This window comes from Sebastes fasciatus, chromosome 5 (genome assembly GCF_043250625.1).
Source record: "Sebastes fasciatus isolate fSebFas1 chromosome 5, fSebFas1.pri, whole genome shotgun sequence".
Taxonomy (NCBI): Eukaryota; Metazoa; Chordata; class Actinopteri; order Perciformes; family Sebastidae; genus Sebastes; species Sebastes fasciatus.
The window spans coordinates 21,253,228-21,275,316 of record NC_133799.1 but is presented as its reverse complement, the minus strand read 5'-3'; the positions used below and the strand labels follow the sequence as shown (position 1 = coordinate 21,275,316).

At 39.4% G+C, this 22,089-nt stretch overlaps 2 protein-coding genes and 1 long non-coding RNA gene across 3 annotated transcripts in view; all 3 read right to left on the bottom strand.

Annotated features, from left to right (window-relative positions):
* Window positions 1-8,832, bottom strand: part of LOC141767947 (uncharacterized) — a 65,335-nt gene extending 56,503 nt beyond the window's left edge. The window contains exons 1-2 of the long non-coding RNA XR_012593967.1: window positions 8,702-8,832; window positions 8,529-8,643 (exon numbers count right to left, since the gene is read on the bottom strand). This is a non-coding gene — a long non-coding RNA (uncharacterized LOC141767947). The remainder of the gene's footprint in view (window positions 1-8,528; window positions 8,644-8,701) is intronic.
* Window positions 2,877-5,500, bottom strand: LOC141768600 (granzyme-like protein 1). Its single transcript, XM_074636992.1, has 5 exons — window positions 5,341-5,500; window positions 5,123-5,267; window positions 4,847-4,979; window positions 3,270-3,509; window positions 2,877-3,191 (listed from the first exon to the last, which is right to left on the bottom strand). Exons 1-5 carry the CDS (start codon window positions 5,399-5,401, stop codon window positions 3,021-3,023), a joined length of 750 nt encoding a protein of 249 aa, XP_074493093.1. The 5' UTR covers window positions 5,402-5,500; the 3' UTR covers window positions 2,877-3,020.
* Window positions 8,833-9,826: 994 nt separating the features above from the next.
* Window positions 9,827-11,831, bottom strand: LOC141767937 (duodenase-1-like). Its single transcript, XM_074635690.1, has 5 exons — window positions 11,551-11,831; window positions 11,321-11,471; window positions 11,000-11,135; window positions 10,591-10,851; window positions 9,827-10,394 (listed from the first exon to the last, which is right to left on the bottom strand). The coding sequence occupies exons 1-5, from the start codon at window positions 11,606-11,608 to the stop codon at window positions 10,227-10,229; spliced, it is 774 nt and encodes a 257-aa protein (XP_074491791.1). The 5' UTR covers window positions 11,609-11,831; the 3' UTR covers window positions 9,827-10,226.
* Window positions 11,832-22,089: the final 10,258 nt, after the last annotated feature.

Here is a 22,089-nt window from a genome sequence, read left to right as displayed (position 1 = left end):
ACAGCTATTTTCATATGTTGCATTTCAGATACGAATGTTCATTTCTGAATATGGACTGGCTCAATAATGCCTTGTGAATAATAATCTTGCTCTTGTTTTGTGAAGTATCTGAAATTTTCTACGTTTTGAGGAGTCCTTGAACTTGTCTGGGTGGGTGAGAGGGAGGGACTGAATTGAACGAGTGAGAAAAGCTAACTGACGCTGCTAAGCAAAAACACTGGTTTAAAGGGACTGTTTTTAACTTCTTACACGTATAAATCACCCGGGTCGGTGTCACATGCGCACTCGCTTGCATATGCACGCTTGCATATGCGCGCTCGCATGTGTGGCTACGCTTTTCAGACTCAGACTCCAACACAAACTACACGGACGCACCAAAACCGCAAAGTTATATCTAGTGAAGCCCTTCTTGCAAAACATTGTTGGCCGCGGTCAGAGGACACGGGGGAGACCGTAGCTTTTGTCTCCAGGACCGGAGTCTCTGCTGTACTCTGCTCCTCTGCTCTTCTACCATGTAAAACGAAATTGACCGTTGTTTGGATTTTTTTTTCTTGGGTTCTCAGGCAGAGGAATCTCAGCGCTCCTACCGCCTTGTCAATGACCTCCTTAAACCGGAAAGCCAAAGGTGGCTCAGCTGCCCCTAAGCCCTGCTCGGCCTGATGCCAAGCTGGGGCCTCATCCTCCGAAGGAAACAGGGAGAACATATCAACCTGCTCCTCCTCCCCATCCAGAGGAGGAGAGGGAGGAGAAAAGCCGATGCCGACTCTCAACCTGTGAGCGGGCAGAGGCAGACCCAGCAAAAGAGGGACCCCATGCGGTTTGCCTTGGGCGCTTAGCCCCCCCCCTCAACCCCTTGGGAAGGGGAGCGGGGGCTCTTCCCTCTAAAAAGGTGAAGTCTGGCTTCCCTTGTGCGAAGAGGCATGATAAACCAATCCACGCATGAAGCTGGGCCATTTTTAGCCCTCAATGCATGGTCATATCCCAAGCATGGAACACACCTGTCATGCCCATCCTCCATTGGCAATTTAACACTACAACCATTTTAAACAGGAATGGCCTGCAGTGTCTGCCATTCTGACTGAACAAAGGAAACACTTTTTTTTTTCTTTTTTATTCCTCAGTGTTAGTGCATAGATTTAAATCTTGCAAAGTGTTATGAGAGTTAAGTCACTTTCCTCTTTTCATCAGGGTTACATCATGTTTAGTGTTAAAATTAGCATTCTGAAGAAAGGTTGTGGTTTTGTGTAATGCAACTGTAGACATCTGCTCTAATGTGCAACGTTTCTCATGAAAGTTGTTGATGAAAGTACATGTCGCCATTTTTATATTTTAGTAACACCGTTTAGCTCAACTCAGCACGAGAAAACTAATTGGTTTTATTGACTTCAATACCATTTTACAGTATATCTTGTTTTTACATGGAATGGCCGTATTTAGTCAGCTCTATTTGGATGAATTTAATTATTAGATAACACAGATGCCCTTTTTGTGGACCTAATTGACACAGCCAACTCGGACATTTCTTTGAATTGTGTGACAAACTAGCTGAACCACAGTAACCACAGTTTCGATGCTCACACAGACACCAGACTTCAACATGTCTTTAAAGGAACAGTGTGTAGCATCTAGAAGGATCTATTGGCAGAAGAGGAATATAATACTAACCCATTTGTGCCCAAAGACTATATTTTGTATGATAAGGAATAACGCCACAACATTTGTTCTGATTGGTCAAATAAAAATGGCAAGTATCAGTTACAGTACAACTTTGAAATTTTTAGATCACATAAAAAATCCCACTTTTATCAATAGTCAAAGTGAGGATATTTGAAATTGTGCATATGTGTGCATATCTTTGATATTCAACTTCTTATGAGTTCATAGATACCAAATACTTGATTGTGCTCCTTGTAGTTTCAGAGATACAGACATTTTCTTATCATACTATATCTATTATTTGGGCACATGGAACAACTGTTTTTTTCCTAAAATATAATGGAGTCTATTGAAAAAACAGTAATCCCATGTGTACTGTAGAAGTCACAAGACTAGATATATTATGATGAGAAAAACTCTCTTTTTGACCAATTTTGAAAATGTCCTCACATTTGTGCTTATAGGCAAGCCCAGAGAACACTTCCATCCAAAGAAAATAAAAATAATAATTAAGGTATAATAAGGATAATAAGTATGTTTTCTTTAGTGTATAATCACCTGAAATTAAGAGTCCTCTTCATGGAGCCGGCTGCCATGTTTCTACAGTAGCACAGAATGGACAAATCAAACACTGGCTCTAGATAGGGACATTTGCGTTTCTTTTGCATCGGCCACCATTCTTCTACACGCTTGGCACACTGGAGAAGTTTCAGTTGGTTGCAATCTGCAAACTCACCGCTAGATGCAGCCAAATCCTTCACACTGCACCTTTAAATATCATTTTATATCTTGTGATGAAGAATGTTATCAAAGGAAACAAAATAATACAGGATTTTAAATGAGGTATTGTTTTTTACAAGGAGTGGCCATATTCAGTCAACTCTATTTGGAAATATTTTAGAAGTAGGCTAGATAACAATCGCAACACCAAGGCTCTTTTGTGTGGATCTACTTGACACTCAAACATTTCTTTGAATTGTGTGACAAACTAGCTGGACCACAGTAACCACAGTTTCGATGCTCACACAGACACCAGACTCCGACATGTCTTCAAGAGAAGTGTCATGAGAACTGATCTTATCTTATGGACCAGAGGCCAGAGACGTTCACACACAGTGACTAAAGTGGCTGACCTTTGCCCCTTTTTTTCATCTGAAGTGCATAAAAATACATGTTCATTTTTATAAAGTTACTGGTACCATTTGTGTATTCTGATAAAGAAAAGAGAAAATTATATTTGAGACTTTTTATTATTATTATTTTGCCTTTCTGTTAAGGAGAAAACACTGACAGAGCGACTCAGACACAACTGCTCCTCCCAAATACAATTAAAGTGTGCTGAAGCAAAGCTTTGTGTACGATAGTTATATTTTACAAGCAGTTTTCTTGAGAACCGCGTTGATCCAGGGAAGGAACTTCTTGATATCCGTGTAGACATTGGGTACACCCGGGTAGTTACAGTCGGCATTTCTTCTGTTCCAAGACGCGACACCAACAGCCATCCCGTTGCACACCAGAGGACCACCATAATCACCCTGTGAGGAGGAAATATCTTGATTTGCTCATTCAAAATTATGTTTATAGAAACCGTTATAAAAGGACAGAAAACATACCTGACAGAATCCCTTGCCTGTGCAGATAACATCGGCAGGAAGACCGCGCAATTGATCCCTACAGAGTTTCGGGTTGATGACAGACACATCCACCACTCTCAGATCATCAACAGATTTACCACTAGTTTCAGTGAAACCCCATCCAGCTACGTGGCACTTTTCATTTTCTGTTATGTTCAGGTCAGGAGTTGGAATGAGAATAGGTTTGACTTTAATGTTCGGCCGATCTTCCCCACCCAGCTGGAGACACAAAAAATCAGAAAATAAACATTTAAAACCGCCCCTCTGTCTGAACATGGTCTTACTCTTCATCAGACTTCAGTTTAACAATTGCTAGAAGTTGGAGCTGATGAATCATTTAAATGGAGGTTATAGAGTGGTGCAAGAATGAATCCTAAAACCATGAAATGAGTTCCCTCGTCTGGAAGTCAATGGGTTTTTTTAATGGGTTTTTACTAGGGCTGTCAATCGACTCAAATATGTAATTGCAAATATATCACAGATTTTTTTTATCTGTTCAAAATGTACCTTAGAGTGAGATTTGTCAAGTATTTAATACTCTTATCAAGATGGGAGTGGGCAAATATGCTTGATTTATGCAAATGTATGAATATATTTATTATTGGAAATCAATTACCAACACAAAACAATGAGAAGTATTGTCCAGAAACCCTCACAGGTACTGCATCTAGCATAACAAATATGCTCAAATGCTAACATGGTAAACTGCAGCCCAACAGGCAACAACAGCTGTCAGTGTGTCAGTGTGCTGACGAAAGGGGAGACTCGTGGGTACCCATAGAACCTATTTGCATTCACATATCTTGAGGTCAGAGGTCAAGGGACCCCTTTGAAAATGGCCTGACAGTTTTTCTTCGCCAAATTTTATTATTTTATAATTTTATTTATAAAATACATCAATAAATACCCCACTTGTGAATTTTGAAGCCTTTACGTGTCTTAAAAAAGGCGGTTGCTAACAAGTGGCTAAATGAGACTACTAAACGTCATCACGCCGACTCGTCTGCCTTTACAGCCTCGTTGTGTATACACAACACTCATGCGACCGTGGGGTAGTTTGTCTATAGTCTAACGTTAGCTTTTTACTTCTGCTGATTGCATTCACACTTCAACAACCTAAAAGTGGTGTTCATTGTGAAGATTATCTTGCTGAACAAAATGTGTAAGTATGATCATGTGTTTGCCACGGAGCTTATTTTCTGCAATAATCCAAAATTCAATGGAAAAATACCATAGACATTTTGTCGAGGCAACCAGGGCGATGCTAACTTCCTGGTTGGCTTACAAAAATAAGTCATCCCTGCAGCACTCTGTTGTCAACAGTGTTACAGTATATGCACTGGTTGTGTTTTTGCTAGAGTTTTAAATGACATCATTCCATTTCAGGGATATTTTTATATGTTTTTTCAACCTTTTTTACATTTACCCTGACAGGATATAACACTTAATTGTTTTAAATTTATCGAACCAACCAAACCACCAAATGCAAATAATTTGACTGTAAAAATGCCAGATATGTCATCAGGGACTACTGAGTTGAATGAATACATACTTACTTTGAGGAGCATGATGTCATTCCATTCTTTCTCCTTAGAACGTGGGTGTTTGCACTTCTTTAGAATGTATTTCCGTTGATTTTCTACCAACCTGAGATCATGGCCAAAAACAACATCTGCTTCTCTCACATTCCTGAAAAAAATGTATAATTGAGAGGTGGTCACAAAACAAAGCAACAAATGGTACATTTCTTTTGAAAAAAAGGGAGTTTGTATAAATTTTATTTTTAATTTATTTTTACAAAAACGATTGCTGGAAGAGGAAATGTAACTCACACATCACACTGCCCAGCAGTGACCACAAGGTCTTTACCGACAAGGAATCCTCCACATTTATGTCGTCTATTTTCCTGCACCGAGGCCATATACAGCATCGACTTCTCTGAGGCTTTTTCCCCGTGTATGATTGCACTCCCAGGTACTAGAAACATAGAAGAAATATATTGATATCCCATTTGCAGGCTACAAAAAGGTTATCGGATTGTGCAACTTACCGGTTAGTCCGAGGCATGCCAGAACATGTAAAAGCAGGAACTTGCGCAGACCGTGCATCATGGTGACAGGATGCTCAACTTGTTGTATCGGGGCTGTGAAGTCGTCCTGTTTTATGCAGCAGAATTACTTCACACTTTGATTTCCATCTATTTTATCTCGACTACCAGCCACATCCTATGGGCGGTGATGCTATTTTGCAAGTTTCCAAAGCACATACATCATGTGATTAGTACATGTTGACACACATACACATTGCTCCTCTTCTCTCAAGTCATTCCACATTTATTTTAAATTTTTTTATTTACAACTCTGGACACAGTGAGCATCTAGGGCTGCCGAGCTGTTTTGTTGCGTCTAGCTTGAAGGCTGCACCCGATCTGACTGTTATCAGGCTATTAAATAGGTGTTATCTGTCCCGAGTGTGTCAGCTAATAGGGCCTATTAAACTAATAGTAGGTTCACAAGGCTGTTATCACTCATTTATTTCATGAGCCAATGTTCACCATGTGGGTCATTAAGGCCCTACTGTGTTGTAAATAGGGATGCACCGATACAACGGCACCGATATCACTTTGCGGCAGCGTGACGTTAACCTCTCGTCACCATCTTACGGATCCTCACGTTCCACCTCCCTGACGGTGCGGGCAAAACGGGCCGGTGGTGCGCCCGACCTCGCTGGGCCGGGATCCCACCTCAGCCAGCACGCGCCGGCCCTCACTTTCATTGCGCCACAGGGTTTTGCCTGCACCAGCTGACTCGCGCATGCATTAGACTCTTTGGTCCGTGTTTAAAGACGGGTCGGGTGGATTGCCGCAGACCCCTGGCGCCTTTTACGTGGGCCGCGGCACGCAAAACTTAAAAGCAACGCGTTCTAACGCGTCGTAAAACTGAATGAAACGTTAAGTTTTCAACACAAAACAACTTCCACTTTAGGTTTAGGCAACAAATCTACAACCTTTTTAGGTTTCGGCAACAAAACTACTTGGTTAAGTTTTGGGAAAAACATCATGTTTTTGCTTAAAATAACATTGTAGGTTCAACACAGGATGTGAACCCCAGTGTACTGGGCGAAAGTCCTGTGTTCGTTTGACCCATGCTCCACCATCCCACCTGCCCTGTGTGTTTTACCTCACCTCAGCTTCTACTAGAGGTCGCTGTCATCTTCTTTTATACCTTCTTTCGCTGATCGACCATGAGATTACATGATAACACTTAATATTGGGTCCTACAGACCCACATCCATGAGGCTTATAGCCCCTGATAACGCCTATTTAATAGCCTGACAACAGCCTAATCGGCTGGCTTGAACAAGGAGGAATGGAAGGAACAAAAGGGTGACCTGTGGTGAACTTGAGACCTTGGACAGACTGAACATGGGGATGTGTCCCCATCACCAACACCTTTTACAAATCCATTGCTTACATTATTATTTCTGTCTCAGTGCAGTTGTGCAGTTGTATTGGTATGTGTATAAGGTCAGTTAAGTTCAGACTACAAGCCAAGGTAAAGGCCTATCTGTCTCCCAAAGACCTCGACAGAGTTATGCTTTTATTACCTCTCGGTTAGACTACTGTAATTCTTTGTATGTGGGTGCAGAACAGTCGTCTTCGCCGGCTGCAGTTAGTACAAAATGGAGCTTCCTGTCCGTTTATGGATTGATTTTAAGATTTTATTGCTTGTTTTCAAGGATTTAAATGGGCTGCCAATCAGAACTATTGCACCTTCATACTCCAGTTAGAGCAATGAGGTCGACCAATCCGATGCCCCTGGATGTCCCCAGAACTAGACTCAAAAACAGAGGCGACCGAGCCTTTGCCGTGGCCGCCCCTAATCTCTGGAACAGTTTACCTGATCATATTAAGACTGCTCAGACGACAGAAACATTTAAGTCCTTCTGGCGTTTGATTAAGTTTATCTTCTGCTGTGCTGCAACTCTTTTACTGCTATTATGTGTTTATTGTTTTTACTCTGTTCTTAGTGTTGCTTGCTTTGTATTCATTTTTATTATATACATGTTCAGCACTTTGGTCAACTCCGGTGTTTTTTTTACAACAGAGTATTAGGGCCACATTGAGGGAAAAAGAAATCAGTAGTATTACGAGAATAAAGTCGTTATTTGATGAGAATAAAGTCATACTATTTCAAGAAAAAAAAGTTGTAATATTACGAAAAAGAAAGTCATAACTTTATGAGAAAAATATTAATTTCCTCCTCCATAAAAGAGGCAATTTCCCCATCAGGTCCGTGTGGTTCTTTCTTCGGAATAAACACAGTTTCTTGCACAATCTTTTCAAGGTCCTGATGCTGATGATAATGTGGTGCTGATGTGCCAACAGATGAAGTATTTTGTTATTTGTGAAACCTAAACTAAAGTATAACTTCACAAGATGCTCCACGTTCCTCATTTTCACACAGGCGGCACGCTGCTCTATTTCCCCTCTAAAATAACACATACAATTACTACTTTATAATATTATGACTTTATTCTTATAATATTACGACTTTTTTCTCATAAACCTATGACTTTATTCTCGTAATATTATGACTTTGTAAGGGATTTACAAATGGAACAGGTTTGGTTATTAGCTAATTAATAAATAATATTCATAGAATTATTATTATTAGTAAGAATTATCAATAAACATTAATAATGAACGGGGCACCACCCTGGAATCAGGGACCAATAACCAAAACGTTAATCCAGTCTCATAAGGGGATTGTTCACTCCAAATGCCAGTATTTAAACACTACTTTACACTTAGGAGATGAACGGTGAAGGGTGAATCCGAGCACTAACTCTCATAACCAGCCGTTATTACAATATGAATGCACAATAAACACAGACAACTGCTATTTAAAATAAGACCATTTATTTAAATATAGTGATCTCAATCAACAATAAACACTCTAACAACATCAATCTAAATCAACAGTTATTACAGCAGTAATTACTAATTAACAACACTTAATAAACAAATGGATGTTCTACAACGCAGCTCTAAGCACTAAACTAGAATTAAACAAAACACAAAAGCAAAAGAAAATGTGTGTGCGGGAGAGAGATGTGTGTGTAAGAGAGAGATGTGTGTGTGAATGCAAATGTGTATGTGTTTAGGTGTGAAGGAGGAGTGTCTATGTGTGTGTGTGTGGTGTGGGAGGAGCAAAGGACGCCCTAAGTGGACGTCACCTCGAACGTTACAGATCACGCCCAAACGGGATGTGAAAATCCCGCGTGATCAGTAAGGTGGGAACGTGAGGAGGCGTATCTACGTGTGTGCGTGTGTGGGAGGAGCAAGGGAAAGCTCAAGGTGGCGTCACCACGTAAGTGGTTACGTCACGTGAGGGAGGAGTTAGGGAAACCCCGAGGCGGCGTCACCACGTAAGTGGTTACGTCACGAGGGAGGAGTTACTCTGGTGGCGGAGGCGCCACGGAAATCACCGACTGCGTACGAACGGGAGGTTTAAGTCCCACGCGGTCGATGAAAGAGAAAAAGAACGGAAAAGAGACGCTCTGGTGCAGCACAAAGACTTTCTCAAGGAAAACCCAAGGCGGGGAGCACACAGTGGTCAACAATCAACACAGTAAAACAGTAAACACCGCAGCAGCAGGAATCCTAACTGCCGCGCGAGAGATGTACTAGCTGGGTTATTATTACTCAGATGCTCGGCAGGCAAACTCACGTTAGTCAGCCGTGCACTGGTCTTTTAATAATAAACTACAGCTACAGATCTTCACGTTTGGCAGAAGCTAACACAAGGAGCACACAGTAATCAGACAGTCAGCAATAGTAAACAAAGCAACATAAACAAGCAAAGCAAAGCAAAGCAAAGCAAAGCAAGTAAAATAAACAAAACAAACAGACGGACTCGGCGGTCCGTACGTTCAGTATAAATCAACAATAGTTATTAACTTATTGGAATATACAATTTCACTAGTCTCTGCCCAGACACAAGCCTCTTACTTGAATCGCTTCTTCGGCGATAGTGGAGTATATCGTCGTTAATTGGTCCGGCGGCGTCGCGCTGGCTCGGACAATAACGGGCCGTTATGGAGCTCGTCAGCTGATGAACGGCAGGCTGGACCTCCGTGTGGCAGCGGAGGGGAAAGCAGCCTGAAATGAAGGAAAAGGCGGTGCGCTCGTTTCCTTTGATGAAGAACGGTTGTCCTCGGCTTCCTTGGTGAAGCCGGGATGTAGATGCGAAATTTCAAGAGGTGGGCAGTTAGGTCCCCTGCTGTGATCAGGACTCTGGTTTCCCACGTAGGCCAAGGCTCTTTGTCTCGTGAGGTCCCTACAACTTTATTCTCGAAATCTCAGATTATTTTTTTTTTCCTCAATGTGGCCCTTAATACTCAATCGTAGTTTTTAAACATGCTGTATAAAACAACTTTGACTTGACTTGAAGAGAGAGTTTTGCTTATTTTTTGCAGCTTTATTTGTATTGGTGTTGCCAAACAAAATGAGTAATTTGTCACGGCCTTTATTAAGTCATTAATAAGATCCCGTATGTTTGGATTGTCCAAATAACATGCATGGACCAGACAGTATCTGATCCATGGTTGTTATTTGCCATCACGTTGTTGATCCGGGCTGTCCTATCAGTCTACTGACAGGTTGTTGTGTTTTTTTTTAGAATAAGTGTGTCTTTTTGATCATTTCAAAGATGGACAGAATATTAAGTATAAGTGTAGAATCTCGATATTATTATTATTCACTTAAATACAATTTGTTTCTTCTGATGAAGTTGTTACGGAAGAAAATTAAACATGGTATTTGAAATAAGCTTTTATTTAGAATTTTGGTCACACTGACAGAGCAATCTGAGACAACACATTGCCTCCATATTACAATGAATGTATGCTGAAGCAAAACTTTGTGCAAGATTTTTACTCATAATGTTTCATGTCTCCGAGGATGCTCTGATTGATCCAGGGAAGGTATTTATATAGATCCAAGTAGACGTTGGGTACATTTGGGTAGTTACAGTTTCCATTGTTGTAAGAGACAACACCAACAGCCTTCCCGTTGCACACCAGAGGACCACCAGAATCACCCTGTGAGGAAGAATCAATATTCAATTTAAGATGTTTGTAGCAGGGCCGGCTTAAGGCATGGGCGGGCGCTGGTCATACATAAAATACATCAAATAAATCCAAATCCAAATTTTGCCTAAAGGCACCAAAAGGGCTGCCCTGGTTTATAGTATTTATATACCAACTGACATTTTCTATTAACAGACAGAAAACATACCTGACAGAATCCTTCTTTTGTTGGGTATCCACCTGCACAGATTACGTTGGCAGGAAAATTATAAGGAAGCCATTGCTCCTTACAGACTTGTGGGTCAATGATAGACACATTCACCACTCTCAGATCATCAACAGCTCCACCATTAGTTATAGTGTAACCCCATCCAGCTACACTGCAGGTTTCCGTTGAGTTTGTGTTCATTTCAGAGGTGGGAAGTGGAATTGTTTTTACTCTGTCGTTCGGTCCAGCCCCCTGAGACAGCTGGAGACACACAAAATCAGAAACTTAAAAACTAGCAAACTAATTTCATCAGACTTCAATTAAACAAACAATTGTTGGAATATGGAGCTGATCATTTAAAAAAAATTGATCCCCCCATAAAAGTATGATGTCACTTGAGTATACTTACTTTGAGGAGCATGATGTCATTACCATACTCTACATCCCAATAATCTTTGTGTTTGCATCTCTGTTTAATATCTCTTCTTATTTCTTTTTCTTCTTTCTTGAGATCGTGGGTGCCAAGAACAACAGATGTAACTCCCCTGAACGAAAGATCATGGAGAGGTTGTCAGTAAATTTCCTAAAATTGTGCCAACAACAGTAGAAAATGATGAATAATATAGGTCTTTTAAAAAAAAAGAAAGTCGGTTAATATATCTTGAAGTCTTTTTAATTTGACTTGTAATTACATGAATCAAAGATTGCTGGAAGAGGAAATGTAACTCACAAAGCATTACAGTGCGCAGCAGTGACCACAACGTCTTCCCTGATGAGGAATCCTCCACATACATGTTTTTTATAGATGTTCTGCAGCGAGACCATATACTGCATCGATCCCTCCTCGACTTTTACCCCGTTGATGATTTCACTCCCATCTGCTAAAATAAGTAAACATCAAAGTTAGGTTAATGTCTTATTAAACAGTTGGAGAATAATATTCAGATTTGGTCATCTTACCGTTTAGTCCGAGACATGTCAGAACATGAAAAAGCAGAAATTTGTGCAGAGCATGCATGATGCCAGCAAGACAATTGACTTGTCTTTCTTCTTGGAGTGTCAAGTCGACCCTTTTATACAGAAATTTGCTCTGTTGGCAAGTGTGAATCCAACCTACAGTATCTTGATATCTGACCACATCCTGCTTGCAAGTCTGCAACTGATGTTATCTTTACCTTCATTATCTTGTTCAGTGATCTGATGCCTCAACAGCCTGAAACATACGTTATGTGATCAGTGTGTTTAACACAGTCTGTCACTTGAATTCATTCTTCCTCTTCATACTTTTTATGTTATTCATCATTCACTTTTATATTTAGGACACTTTCGGCCTCTTGATTTATTTCATTCTGGACCCTTTTAAACCTCCTTTCCTCATTGTTTATGAATATTACTATATATTAAGTGACTTTTGTTAGATTGATTCAATAAGTGAAGAACACAGATGTAACAACAAGATTATTTAGTGTCACTGTGGCCATGTGGCTGCTTTGGGTCATTCTATCAACCCTCTGAGACCCACAATAGACCAGTTTTAGTCTTTTTTAAGGGGGTACAGGGGTTCTTTAGGGGGAGATAGCAGTTCAACAGCAGATGTCACATAGAAGTGGTGTACATCATCTGAAAGCTGGGAACCTGAAGGTTAATCTGAGATGCAGCTCAGCACTGTGTGTCAAGTTGTTCTAGTCATAAATCAGAAGTGAACATGAATTAATGTAATTAATTAATTAATTTAAATGATTTGTAAAAGTGTATAATGGTTTAGAATATTAAGATATAAGTATATGATGTCCATCCCCTTGCTCTATTACGTCTCATAAGTTGTTGCAGCAATTTTTGGGTTGATGCCATTTGTTACACAGATTTGGGGCTAAATTTAACCATTTTTTACCACTCGAAAATTGATAAAAATGATCAATAATCCCTCCAAAGTTCCACATTAAGACGCCAAGTCCTTGAGGAACACCGTAGAAAAAGTCATGCTCTGATTTGGTATCAAAAGCTTTTTACATTTTGAGATAATTGTATTTTTAAGAAATTAGATGGCGATCACTTCTGTTGTGGAAACTGCTCAGAAACCTCCTTATTGTCAGTCTACCTAGGAAAGCCATCCATCCTCTGAATGCTCTAGGTCTCTAGGTTGTGGCTGTAAAGTTTCATGAGGCTGTGATTATCCTAGAGGTCACCACAGGTCGTTTTATACAGTGAGGTCAAATGGTCTCACTACAATGAAATGGCTACTATGGGGACTAACATCATCACACATGAATACAGTTGGGCTCATTGGATCCACAAGAGTCTCAGCTTTACAGTGATACACAATGTTATGTAATTCAAGACTGTTTAGGGACCCCAGTATGCAGAAATATTCAAACACATTATTTTACAATAGGCAAAAATAACACATTTATACTGCATGAAAAAAACAGCATGTTTTTGTCCAAACTGCATGTGATGATCATAAAGTGGGCATGTCTGTAAAGGGGAGACTCGTGGGTACCCATTGCACCCATTTTCATTCACATATCTTGAGGTCAGAGGTCAAGGGACGCCTTTGAAAATGGCCATGCCAGTTTTTCCTCGCTAAAATTTTGCCCAACTTTGGAGCGTTATTTAGCCTCCTTCCCGACATGATGTCTGACATCATGATATCCTTCATATGATATCTGTGTCTTCACTCTAGCCCTAAAACTGAACCTACTAGAGCCTCTGAAAGACAGTAAAGTCAGTCGGGATCGCGGGTCTCAGGGTGTTAATTCAGACTTGATTTTCTTCTTTTTACTTCATTCATGATTTATTTTCTGCGTCTTTCAATTTAGTTCATTCTGGATCATTGTGGACCTACTTCTCCTCACTGTTTGATAAGTTCACAATAAGTAAACTTAAATTGGGTGAATTTAATGAATCAATAACACTTTGTTTTATATCTACTTAATGAAAAGATGAGCTACTAATGCTAAGATACCAGATACTAATGATTTTCAGCTGTCAGCATTTGGCTGTTTGGGGGTTTTGGTAAAACAGCCCACTCAAACATTTCTTCTGAATTCAGCGACAGACCAGACGAACCACAGAAACCAGTTTCCTGCTTCAGTTTTGAAACTAATGCGCTACTTTAATCGCTTAGATCATTTTTTGACAGCAAGTGGTCTGATGGGGCATCATCATTTTATACAGCAGTTTGCTTTGTTGGCAAGTGTGATTATCACATACACACGTGGACAAAATTGTTGGTACCCTTCCGTTAAAGAAAGAAAAACCCACAATGGTCACTGAAATAACTTGAAACTGACAAAAGTAATAATAAATAAAAATTTACTGAAAATTAACTAATGAAAATCAGACATTGTTTTTGAATTGTGGTTCAACAGAATCATTTTAAAAAACAAACTAATGAAACTGGCCTGGACAAAAATGATGGTACCCCTAGAAAAGATGTAAAATAGTTTGACCATAGGGACATATTAAACTAAGGTGTGTCCTGTAATTAGCATCACAGGTGTCTTCAAACTTTTAATCAGTCAGTCTGCCTATTTAAAGGGTCAAAAGTAGTCACTGTGCTGTTTGGTGTCATGGTGTGTACCACACTGAACATGGACCACAGAAAGCTAAGGAGAGAGTTGTCTCAGGAGATTAGAAAGAAAATTATAGACCTTCATGTTAAAGGTAAAGGCTATAAGACCATCTCCAAGCAGCTTGATGTTCCTGTGACTACAGTTGCACATATTATTCAGAAGTTTAAGGTCCATGGGACTGTAGCCAACCTCCCTGGACGTGGCCGCAAGAGGAAAATTGATGACAAATCGAAGAGACGGATAATACGAATGATAACCAAAGAGCCCAGAACAACTTCCAAAGAGATTAGAGGTGAACTCCAAGGTCAAGGTACATCAGTGTCAGATCGCACCATCCGTCGCTGTTTGAGCCAAAGTAGACTTAATGGAAGACGACCCAGGAGGACACCAAATCATGAAAAAGCGAGACTGGAATTTGCCAAAATGCATATTCACAAGCCACAAAGCTTCTGGGAGAATGTCCTTTGGACAGATGAGACAAAACTGGAGCTTTTTGGCAAGTCACATCAGCTCTATGTTCACAGACGAAGAGATGAAGCATCCAAAGAAAAGAACACTGTACCTAATGTGAAACATGGAGGAGGCTAGGTTATGTTCTGGGGCTGCTTTGCTGCATCTGGCACAGGGTGTCTTGAATCTGTGCAGGGTGCAATGAAATCTCAAGACTATCAAGGCATTCTGGAGCGAAATGTGCTGCCCAGTGTCAGAAAGCTTGGTCTCAGTTGCAGGTCATGGGTCCTCAAACAGGATAATGACCCAAAACACAGCTAAAAACACCCAAGAATGGCAAAGAACAAAATATTGGACTATTCTGAAGTGGCCTTCTATGAGCCCTTATCTAAATCCTATTGAACATCTGTGGAAGGAGCTGAAACATGCAGTCTGGAGAAGGCACCCTTCAAACCTGAGACAGCTGGAGCAGTTTGCTCACGAGGAGTGGGCCAAAATACCTGTCGACAGGTGCAGAAGTCTCATTGAGAGTTACAGAAATCACTCGATTGAAGTGATTGCCTCAAAAGGTTGTGCAACAAAATATTAAGTTAAGGGTACCATCATTTTTATCCAGGCCAGTTTCATTAGTTTGTTTTTTAAAATGATTCTGTTGAACAGCAATTCAAAAACAATGTCTGATTTTCATTAGTTCATTTTCAGTACATTTTTATTTATTATTACTTTTGTCAGTTTCAAGTTATTTCATTGACCATTGTGGGTTTTTCTTTCTTTAACGGAACGTTACCAACAACTTTGTCCACGTCTGTATCTTGATATATGACCACATCCTTCGTGCAAGGCATGTTTGCGAGTTTCCATCTTATGTTATCTTTGCATTATCTTGTTCAGTGATCTGATGCCTCAACAGCCTGAAACAAACATTATGTGATCAGTGTGTTTAACACAGTCTTTTCACATTAATTAATTATTCTTCTTCCTACTTTTTATGTTATTCATCATTCAATTTTATATTTAGGACACTTTCGGCCTCTTGATTTAGTTAATTCTGGACCCTTTTAGACCTCCTTTCCTCATTGTTTATGAATATTACTATATATTAAGTGACTTTTGTTAGATTGATTCAATAAATGAAGAACACAGATGTAACACCAAGATTATTTAGTGTCACTGTGGTCATGTGGCTGCTTTAGGTCATTCTATTAACCCTCTGAGACCCACAATAGACCCGTTTTAGTCTTTTTTTAGGGGGGTACAGGGGGTCTTTAGGGGGAGATAGCAGGTCAACAGCAGATGTCACATAGAAGTGAACATGAATTAATATAATTAATTAATTAATTTAAATGATTTGTAAAAGTTTATAAGGGGCATCATCATTTTATACAGCAGTTTGCTTTGTTGGCAAGTGTGATTATCACATTTCTTGATATATGACCACATCCTTCGTGCAAGGCATGTTTGCGAGTTTCCATCTTATGTTATCTTTGCATTATCTTGTTCAGTGATCTGATGCCTCAACAGCCTGAAACAAACATTATGTGATCAGTGTGTTTAACACAGTCTTTTCACATTAATTAATTCTTCCTCTTCTTACTTTTTTTAAAATTTTCTTTTTGTTTGGAAAAGGCGTTATCACAGTGTATATCAAACTTTACAGATAGTTATACCTAACTCTTTTCCCATTTTAATATACATGTACAGTCTATATGCATATGCCCGAAAAGAAGCATGCGGATGCCACAGTACTTGTGAGTCAACTCAGCCTTTTGGAGAACTGTGGGTCCTCCAACCTCACTTTCTGAAGTACGTGGCCGTGTAAACCGTTCCACAAGTCCAGATTATACACATCTACACACATCGATATTCACTTGCATACTCACGCGTATACAGCCTACATGCCCATGCATACTTCTCCATCAAACTATCAGCAGTTACATTTAGCTTTCTTACCTATGCCTATCTCACACTCTATTAAAGACATAACTATATACATTAGAACCAAGGGAGCTTACATTACATTCTTATTATTCTCAGCAAGAAGAGGAAAGGAAGAAAAGAGAAAAAAAGTCAGTGGAGTCATACAAAGTCTACTCTTATGGGGGTTATAAATTCGATCCATTTATTCCAAATCTGGTCAAATTTGCCCTTTTGGATCCTCAAAGAGTAAGTCAACTTTTCCATTTGAAATAGTTCAAGGGTTATTCCATACCAATCATCCAATGTAGGTGGTACTGGATTTAGCCACCTTCTTGTGATAGATTTTTTACTTGCCGCCAAAAGGGCCTGCAGCAGCTTTATATCACTCCTCTGTCTCAAAAACAAAATGTGGCCCAGATAAAGAGTCTCCAAGTTCAGAGGTATTTGAGTCTTAAATACAGTGCTTAATGAGTTATGAATACCTTTCCAGTATAAACTCAGTTTGGGGCAGTCCCAGAAAATATGAAAATGATTTGCCTCTATTGAGCCACATTATCTTCAACACGTCAAGCTTGTGTTCTTGTATTTTTCCTGGTGTGGGGTCTTAAAATATCTTATAATATTTTTCCAGCAGTGTTCTCTCCAGTCTGTGGAGTAAGTAGAGGACCATTGAAAACTGCAAATTTCCCCCAAACCTCCTCAGACAACCGTATCTTCTTCTTACTTTTTATGTTATTCATCATTCACTTTTATATTTAGGACACTTTCGGCCTCTTGATTTAATTAATTCTGGACCACTTTAAACCTCCTTTCCTCATTGTTTATGAATATTACTATATATTAAGTTACCTTTGTTAGATTAATTCAATAAGTGAAGAACACAGATGTAACAACAACATTATTTAGTGTCACTGTGGCCATGTGGCTGCTTTGGGTCATTCTATCAACCCTCTGAGACCCACAATAGACCAGTTTTAGTCTTTTTTTAGGGGGGTACAGGGGGTCTTTAGGGGGAGACAGCAGGTCAACAGCAGATGTCACATAGAAGTGGTGTACATCATCTGAAAGCTGGGAACCTGAAGGTTAATTTGAGATGCAGCTCAGCACTGTGTGTCAAGTTGTTCTAGTCATAAATCAGAAGTGAACATTAATTAATGTAATAAATCAATTACTTTAAATGATTTGTAAAAGTGTATAATGGTTTAGAACATTAAGATATAAGTATATGATGTCCATCCCCTTGCTTTATTATGTCTCATAAGTTGTTTCAGCAAATTTTGGGTTGATATCATTTGTTACACAGATTTGGGGCTAAATTTAACCATTTTTTACCACTCGAAAATTGATAAAAATGATCAATAATCCCTCCAAAGTTCCACATTAAGACGCCAAGTCCTTGAGGAACACCGTAGAAAAAGTCATGCTCTGATTTGGTATCAAAAGCTTTTGTCATTTTGAGATAATTGTATTTTTCAGCAATTAGATGGCGATCACTTCTGTTATGGTAACTGCTCAGAAACCTCCTTATTGTCAGTCTACCTAGGAAAGCCATCCATCCTCTGAATGCTCTAGGTCTCTAGGTTGTGGCTGTAAAGTTTCATGAGGCTGTGATTATCCTAGAGGTCACCACAGGTCGTTTTATACAGTGAGGTCAAATGGTCTCACTACAATGAAATGGCTACTATGGGGACTAACATCATCACACATGAATACAGTTGGGCTCATTGGATCCACAAGAGTCTCAGCTTTACAGTGATACACAATGTTATGTAATTCAAGACTGTTTAGGGACCCCAGTATGCAGAAATATTCAAACACATCATGTTAGAATAGGCAAAAATAACACATTTATACTGTATGAAAAAAACAGCATGTTTTTGTCCAAACTGCATGTGATGATCATAAAGTGGGCATGTCTGTAAAGGGGAGACTCGTGGGTACCCATTGCACCCATTTTCATTCACATATCTTGAGGTCAAAGGTCAAGGGACGCCTTTGAAAATGGCCATGCCAGTTTTTCCTCGCTAAAATTTTGCCCAACTTTGGAGCGTTATTTAGCCTCCTTCCCGACATGATGTCTGACATCATGATATCCTTCATATGATATCTGTGTCTTCACTCTAGCCCTAAAACTGAACCTACTAGAGCCTCTGAAAGACAGTAAAGTCAGTCAGGATCGCGGGACTCAGGGTGTTAATCCAGACTTGATTTTCTTCTTTTTACTTCATTCATGATTTATTTTCTGCGTCTTTCAATTTAGTTCATTCTGGATCATTGTGGACCTACTTCTCCTCACTGTTTGATAAGTTCACAATAAGTAAACTTAAATTGGGTGAATTTAATGAATCAATAACACTTTGTTTTATATCTACTTAATGAAAAGATGAGCTACTAATGCTAAGATACCAGATACTAATGACTTTCAGCTGTCAGCATTTGGCTGTTTGGGGGTTTTGGTAAAACAGCCCACTCAAACAGTTTTTCTGAATTCAGCGACAGACCAGACGAACCACAGAAACCTGTTTCCTGCTTCAGTTTTGAAACTAATGCGCTACTTTAATCGCTTAGATCATTATTTGACAGCAAGTGGTCTAAAGGGGCATCATTATTTTATACAGCAGTTTGCTTTGTTGGCAAGTGTGATTATCACATACACACATGGACAAAATTGTTGGTACCCTTCCGTTAAAGAAAGAAAAACCCACAATGGTCACTGAAATAACTTGAAACTGACAAAAGTAATAATAAATAAAAATTTACTGAAAATTAACTAATGAAAATCAGACATTGCTTTTGAATTGTGGTTCAACAGAATCATTTTAAAAAACAAACTAATGAAACTGGCCTGGACAAAAATGATGGTACCCCTAGAAAAGATGTAAAATAGTTTGACCATAGGGACATATTAAACTAAGGTGTGTCCTGTAATTAGCATCACAGGTGTCTTCAAACTTTTAATCAGTCAGTCTGCCTATTTAAAGGGTCAAAAGTAGTCACTGTGCTGTTTGGTGTCATGGTGTGTACCACACTGAACATGGACCACAGAAAGCTAAGGAGAGAGTTGTCTCAGGAGATTAGAAAGAAAATTATAGACCTTCATGTTAAAGGTAAAGGCTATAAGACCATCTCCAAGCAGCTTGATGTTCCTGTGACTACAGTTGCACATATTATTCAGAAGTTTAAGGTCCATGGGACTGTAGCCAACCTCCCTGGACGTGGCCGCAAGAGGAAAATTGATGACAAATTGAAGAGACGGATAATGGGAATGGTAACCAAAGAGCCCAGAACAACTTCCAAAGAGATTAGAGGTGAACTCCAAGGTCAAGGTACATCAGTGTCAGATCGCACCATCCGTCGCTGTTTGAGCCAAAGTAGACTTAATGGAAGACGACCCAGGAGGACACCAAATCATGAAAAAGCGAGACTGGAATTTGCCAAAATGCATATTCACAAGCCACAAAGCTTCTGGGAGAATGTCCTTTGGACAGATGAGACAAAACTGGAGCTTTTTGGCAAGTCACATCAGCTCTATGTTCACAGACGAAGAGATGAAGCATCCAAAGAAAAGAACACTGTACCTAATGTGAAACATGGAGGAGGCTAGGTTATGTTCTGGGGCTGCTTTGCTGCATCTGGCACAGGGTGTCTTGAATCTGTGCAGGGTGCAATGAAATCTCAAGACTATCAAGGCATTCTGGAGCAAAATGTGCTGCCCAGTGTCAGAAAGCTTGGTCTCAGTTGCAGGTCATGGGTCCTCAAACAGGATAATGACCCAAAACACAGCTAAAAACACCCAAGAATGGCAAAGAACAAAATATTGGACTATTCTGAAGTGGCCTTCTATGAGCCCTTATCTAAATCCTATTGAACATCTGTGGAAGGAGCTGAAACATGCAGTCTGGAGAAGGCACCCTTCAAACCTGAGACAGCTGGAGCAGTTTGCTCACGAGGAGTGGGCCAAAATACCTGTCGACAGGTGCAGAAGTCTCATTGAGAGTTACAGAAATCACTCGATTGAAGTGATTGCCTCAAAAGGTTGTGCAACAAAATATTAAGTTAAGGGTACCATCATTTTTATCCAGGCCAGTTTCATTAGTTTGTTTTTTAAAATGATTCTGTTGAACAGCAATTCAAAAACAATGTCTGATTTTCATTAGTTCATTTTCAGTACATTTTTATTTATTATTACTTTTGTCAGTTTCAAGTTATTTCATTGACCATTGTGGGTTTTTCTTTCTTTAACGGAACGTTACCAACAACTTTGTCCACGTCTGTATCTTGATATATGACCACATCCTTCGTGCAAGGCATGTTTGCGAGTTTCCATCTTATGTTATCTTTGCATTATCTTGTTCAGTGATCTGATGCCTCAACAGCCTGAAACAAACATTATGTGATCAGTGTGTTTAACACAGTCTTTTCACATTAATTAATTATTCTTCTTCCTACTTTTTATGTTATTCATCATTCAATTTTATATTTAGGACACTTTCGGCCTCTTGATTTAGTTAATTCTGGACCCTTTTAGACCTCCTTTCCTCATTGTTTATGAATATTACTATATATTAAGTGACTTTTGTTAGATTGATTCAATAAATGAAGAACACAGATGTAACACCAAGATTATTTAGTGTCACTGTGGTCATGTGGCTGCTTTAGGTCATTCTATTAACCCTCTGAGACCCACAATAGACCCGTTTTAGTCTTTTTTTAGGGGGGTACAGGGGGTCTTTAGGGGGAGATAGCAGGTCAACAGCAGATGTCACATAGAAGTGAACATGAATTAATATAATTAATTAATTAATTTAAATGATTTGTAAAAGTTTATAAGGGGCATCATCATTTTATACAGCAGTTTGCTTTGTTGGCAAGTGTGATTATCACATTTCTTGATATATGACCACATCCTTCGTGCAAGGCATGTTTGCGAGTTTCCATCTTATGTTATCTTTGCATTATCTTGTTCAGTGATCTGATGCCTCAACAGCCTGAAACAAACATTATGTGATCAGTGTGTTTAACACAGTCTTTTCACATTAATTAATTCTTCCTCTTCTTACTTTTTTTAAAATTTTCTTTTTGTTTGGAAAAGGCGTTATCACAGTGTATATCAAACTTTACAGATAGTTATACCTAACTCTTTTCCCATTTTAATATACATGTACAGTCTATATGCATATGCCCGAAAAGAAGCATGCGGATGCCACAGTACTTGTGAGTCAACTCAGCCTTTTGGAGAACTGTGGGTCCTCCAACCTTACTTTCTGAAGTACGTGGCCGTGTAAACCGTTCCACAAGTCCAGATTATACACATCTACACACATCGATATTCACTTGCATACTCACGCGTATACAGCCTACATGCCCATGCATACTTCTCCATCAAACTATCAGCAGTTACATTTAGCTTTCTTACCTATGCCTATCTCACACTCTATTAAAGACATAACTATATACATTAGAACCAAGGGAGCTTACATTACATTCTTATTATTCTCAGCAAGAAGAGGAAAGGAAGAAAAGAGAAAAAAAGTCAGTGGAGTCATACAAAGTCTAC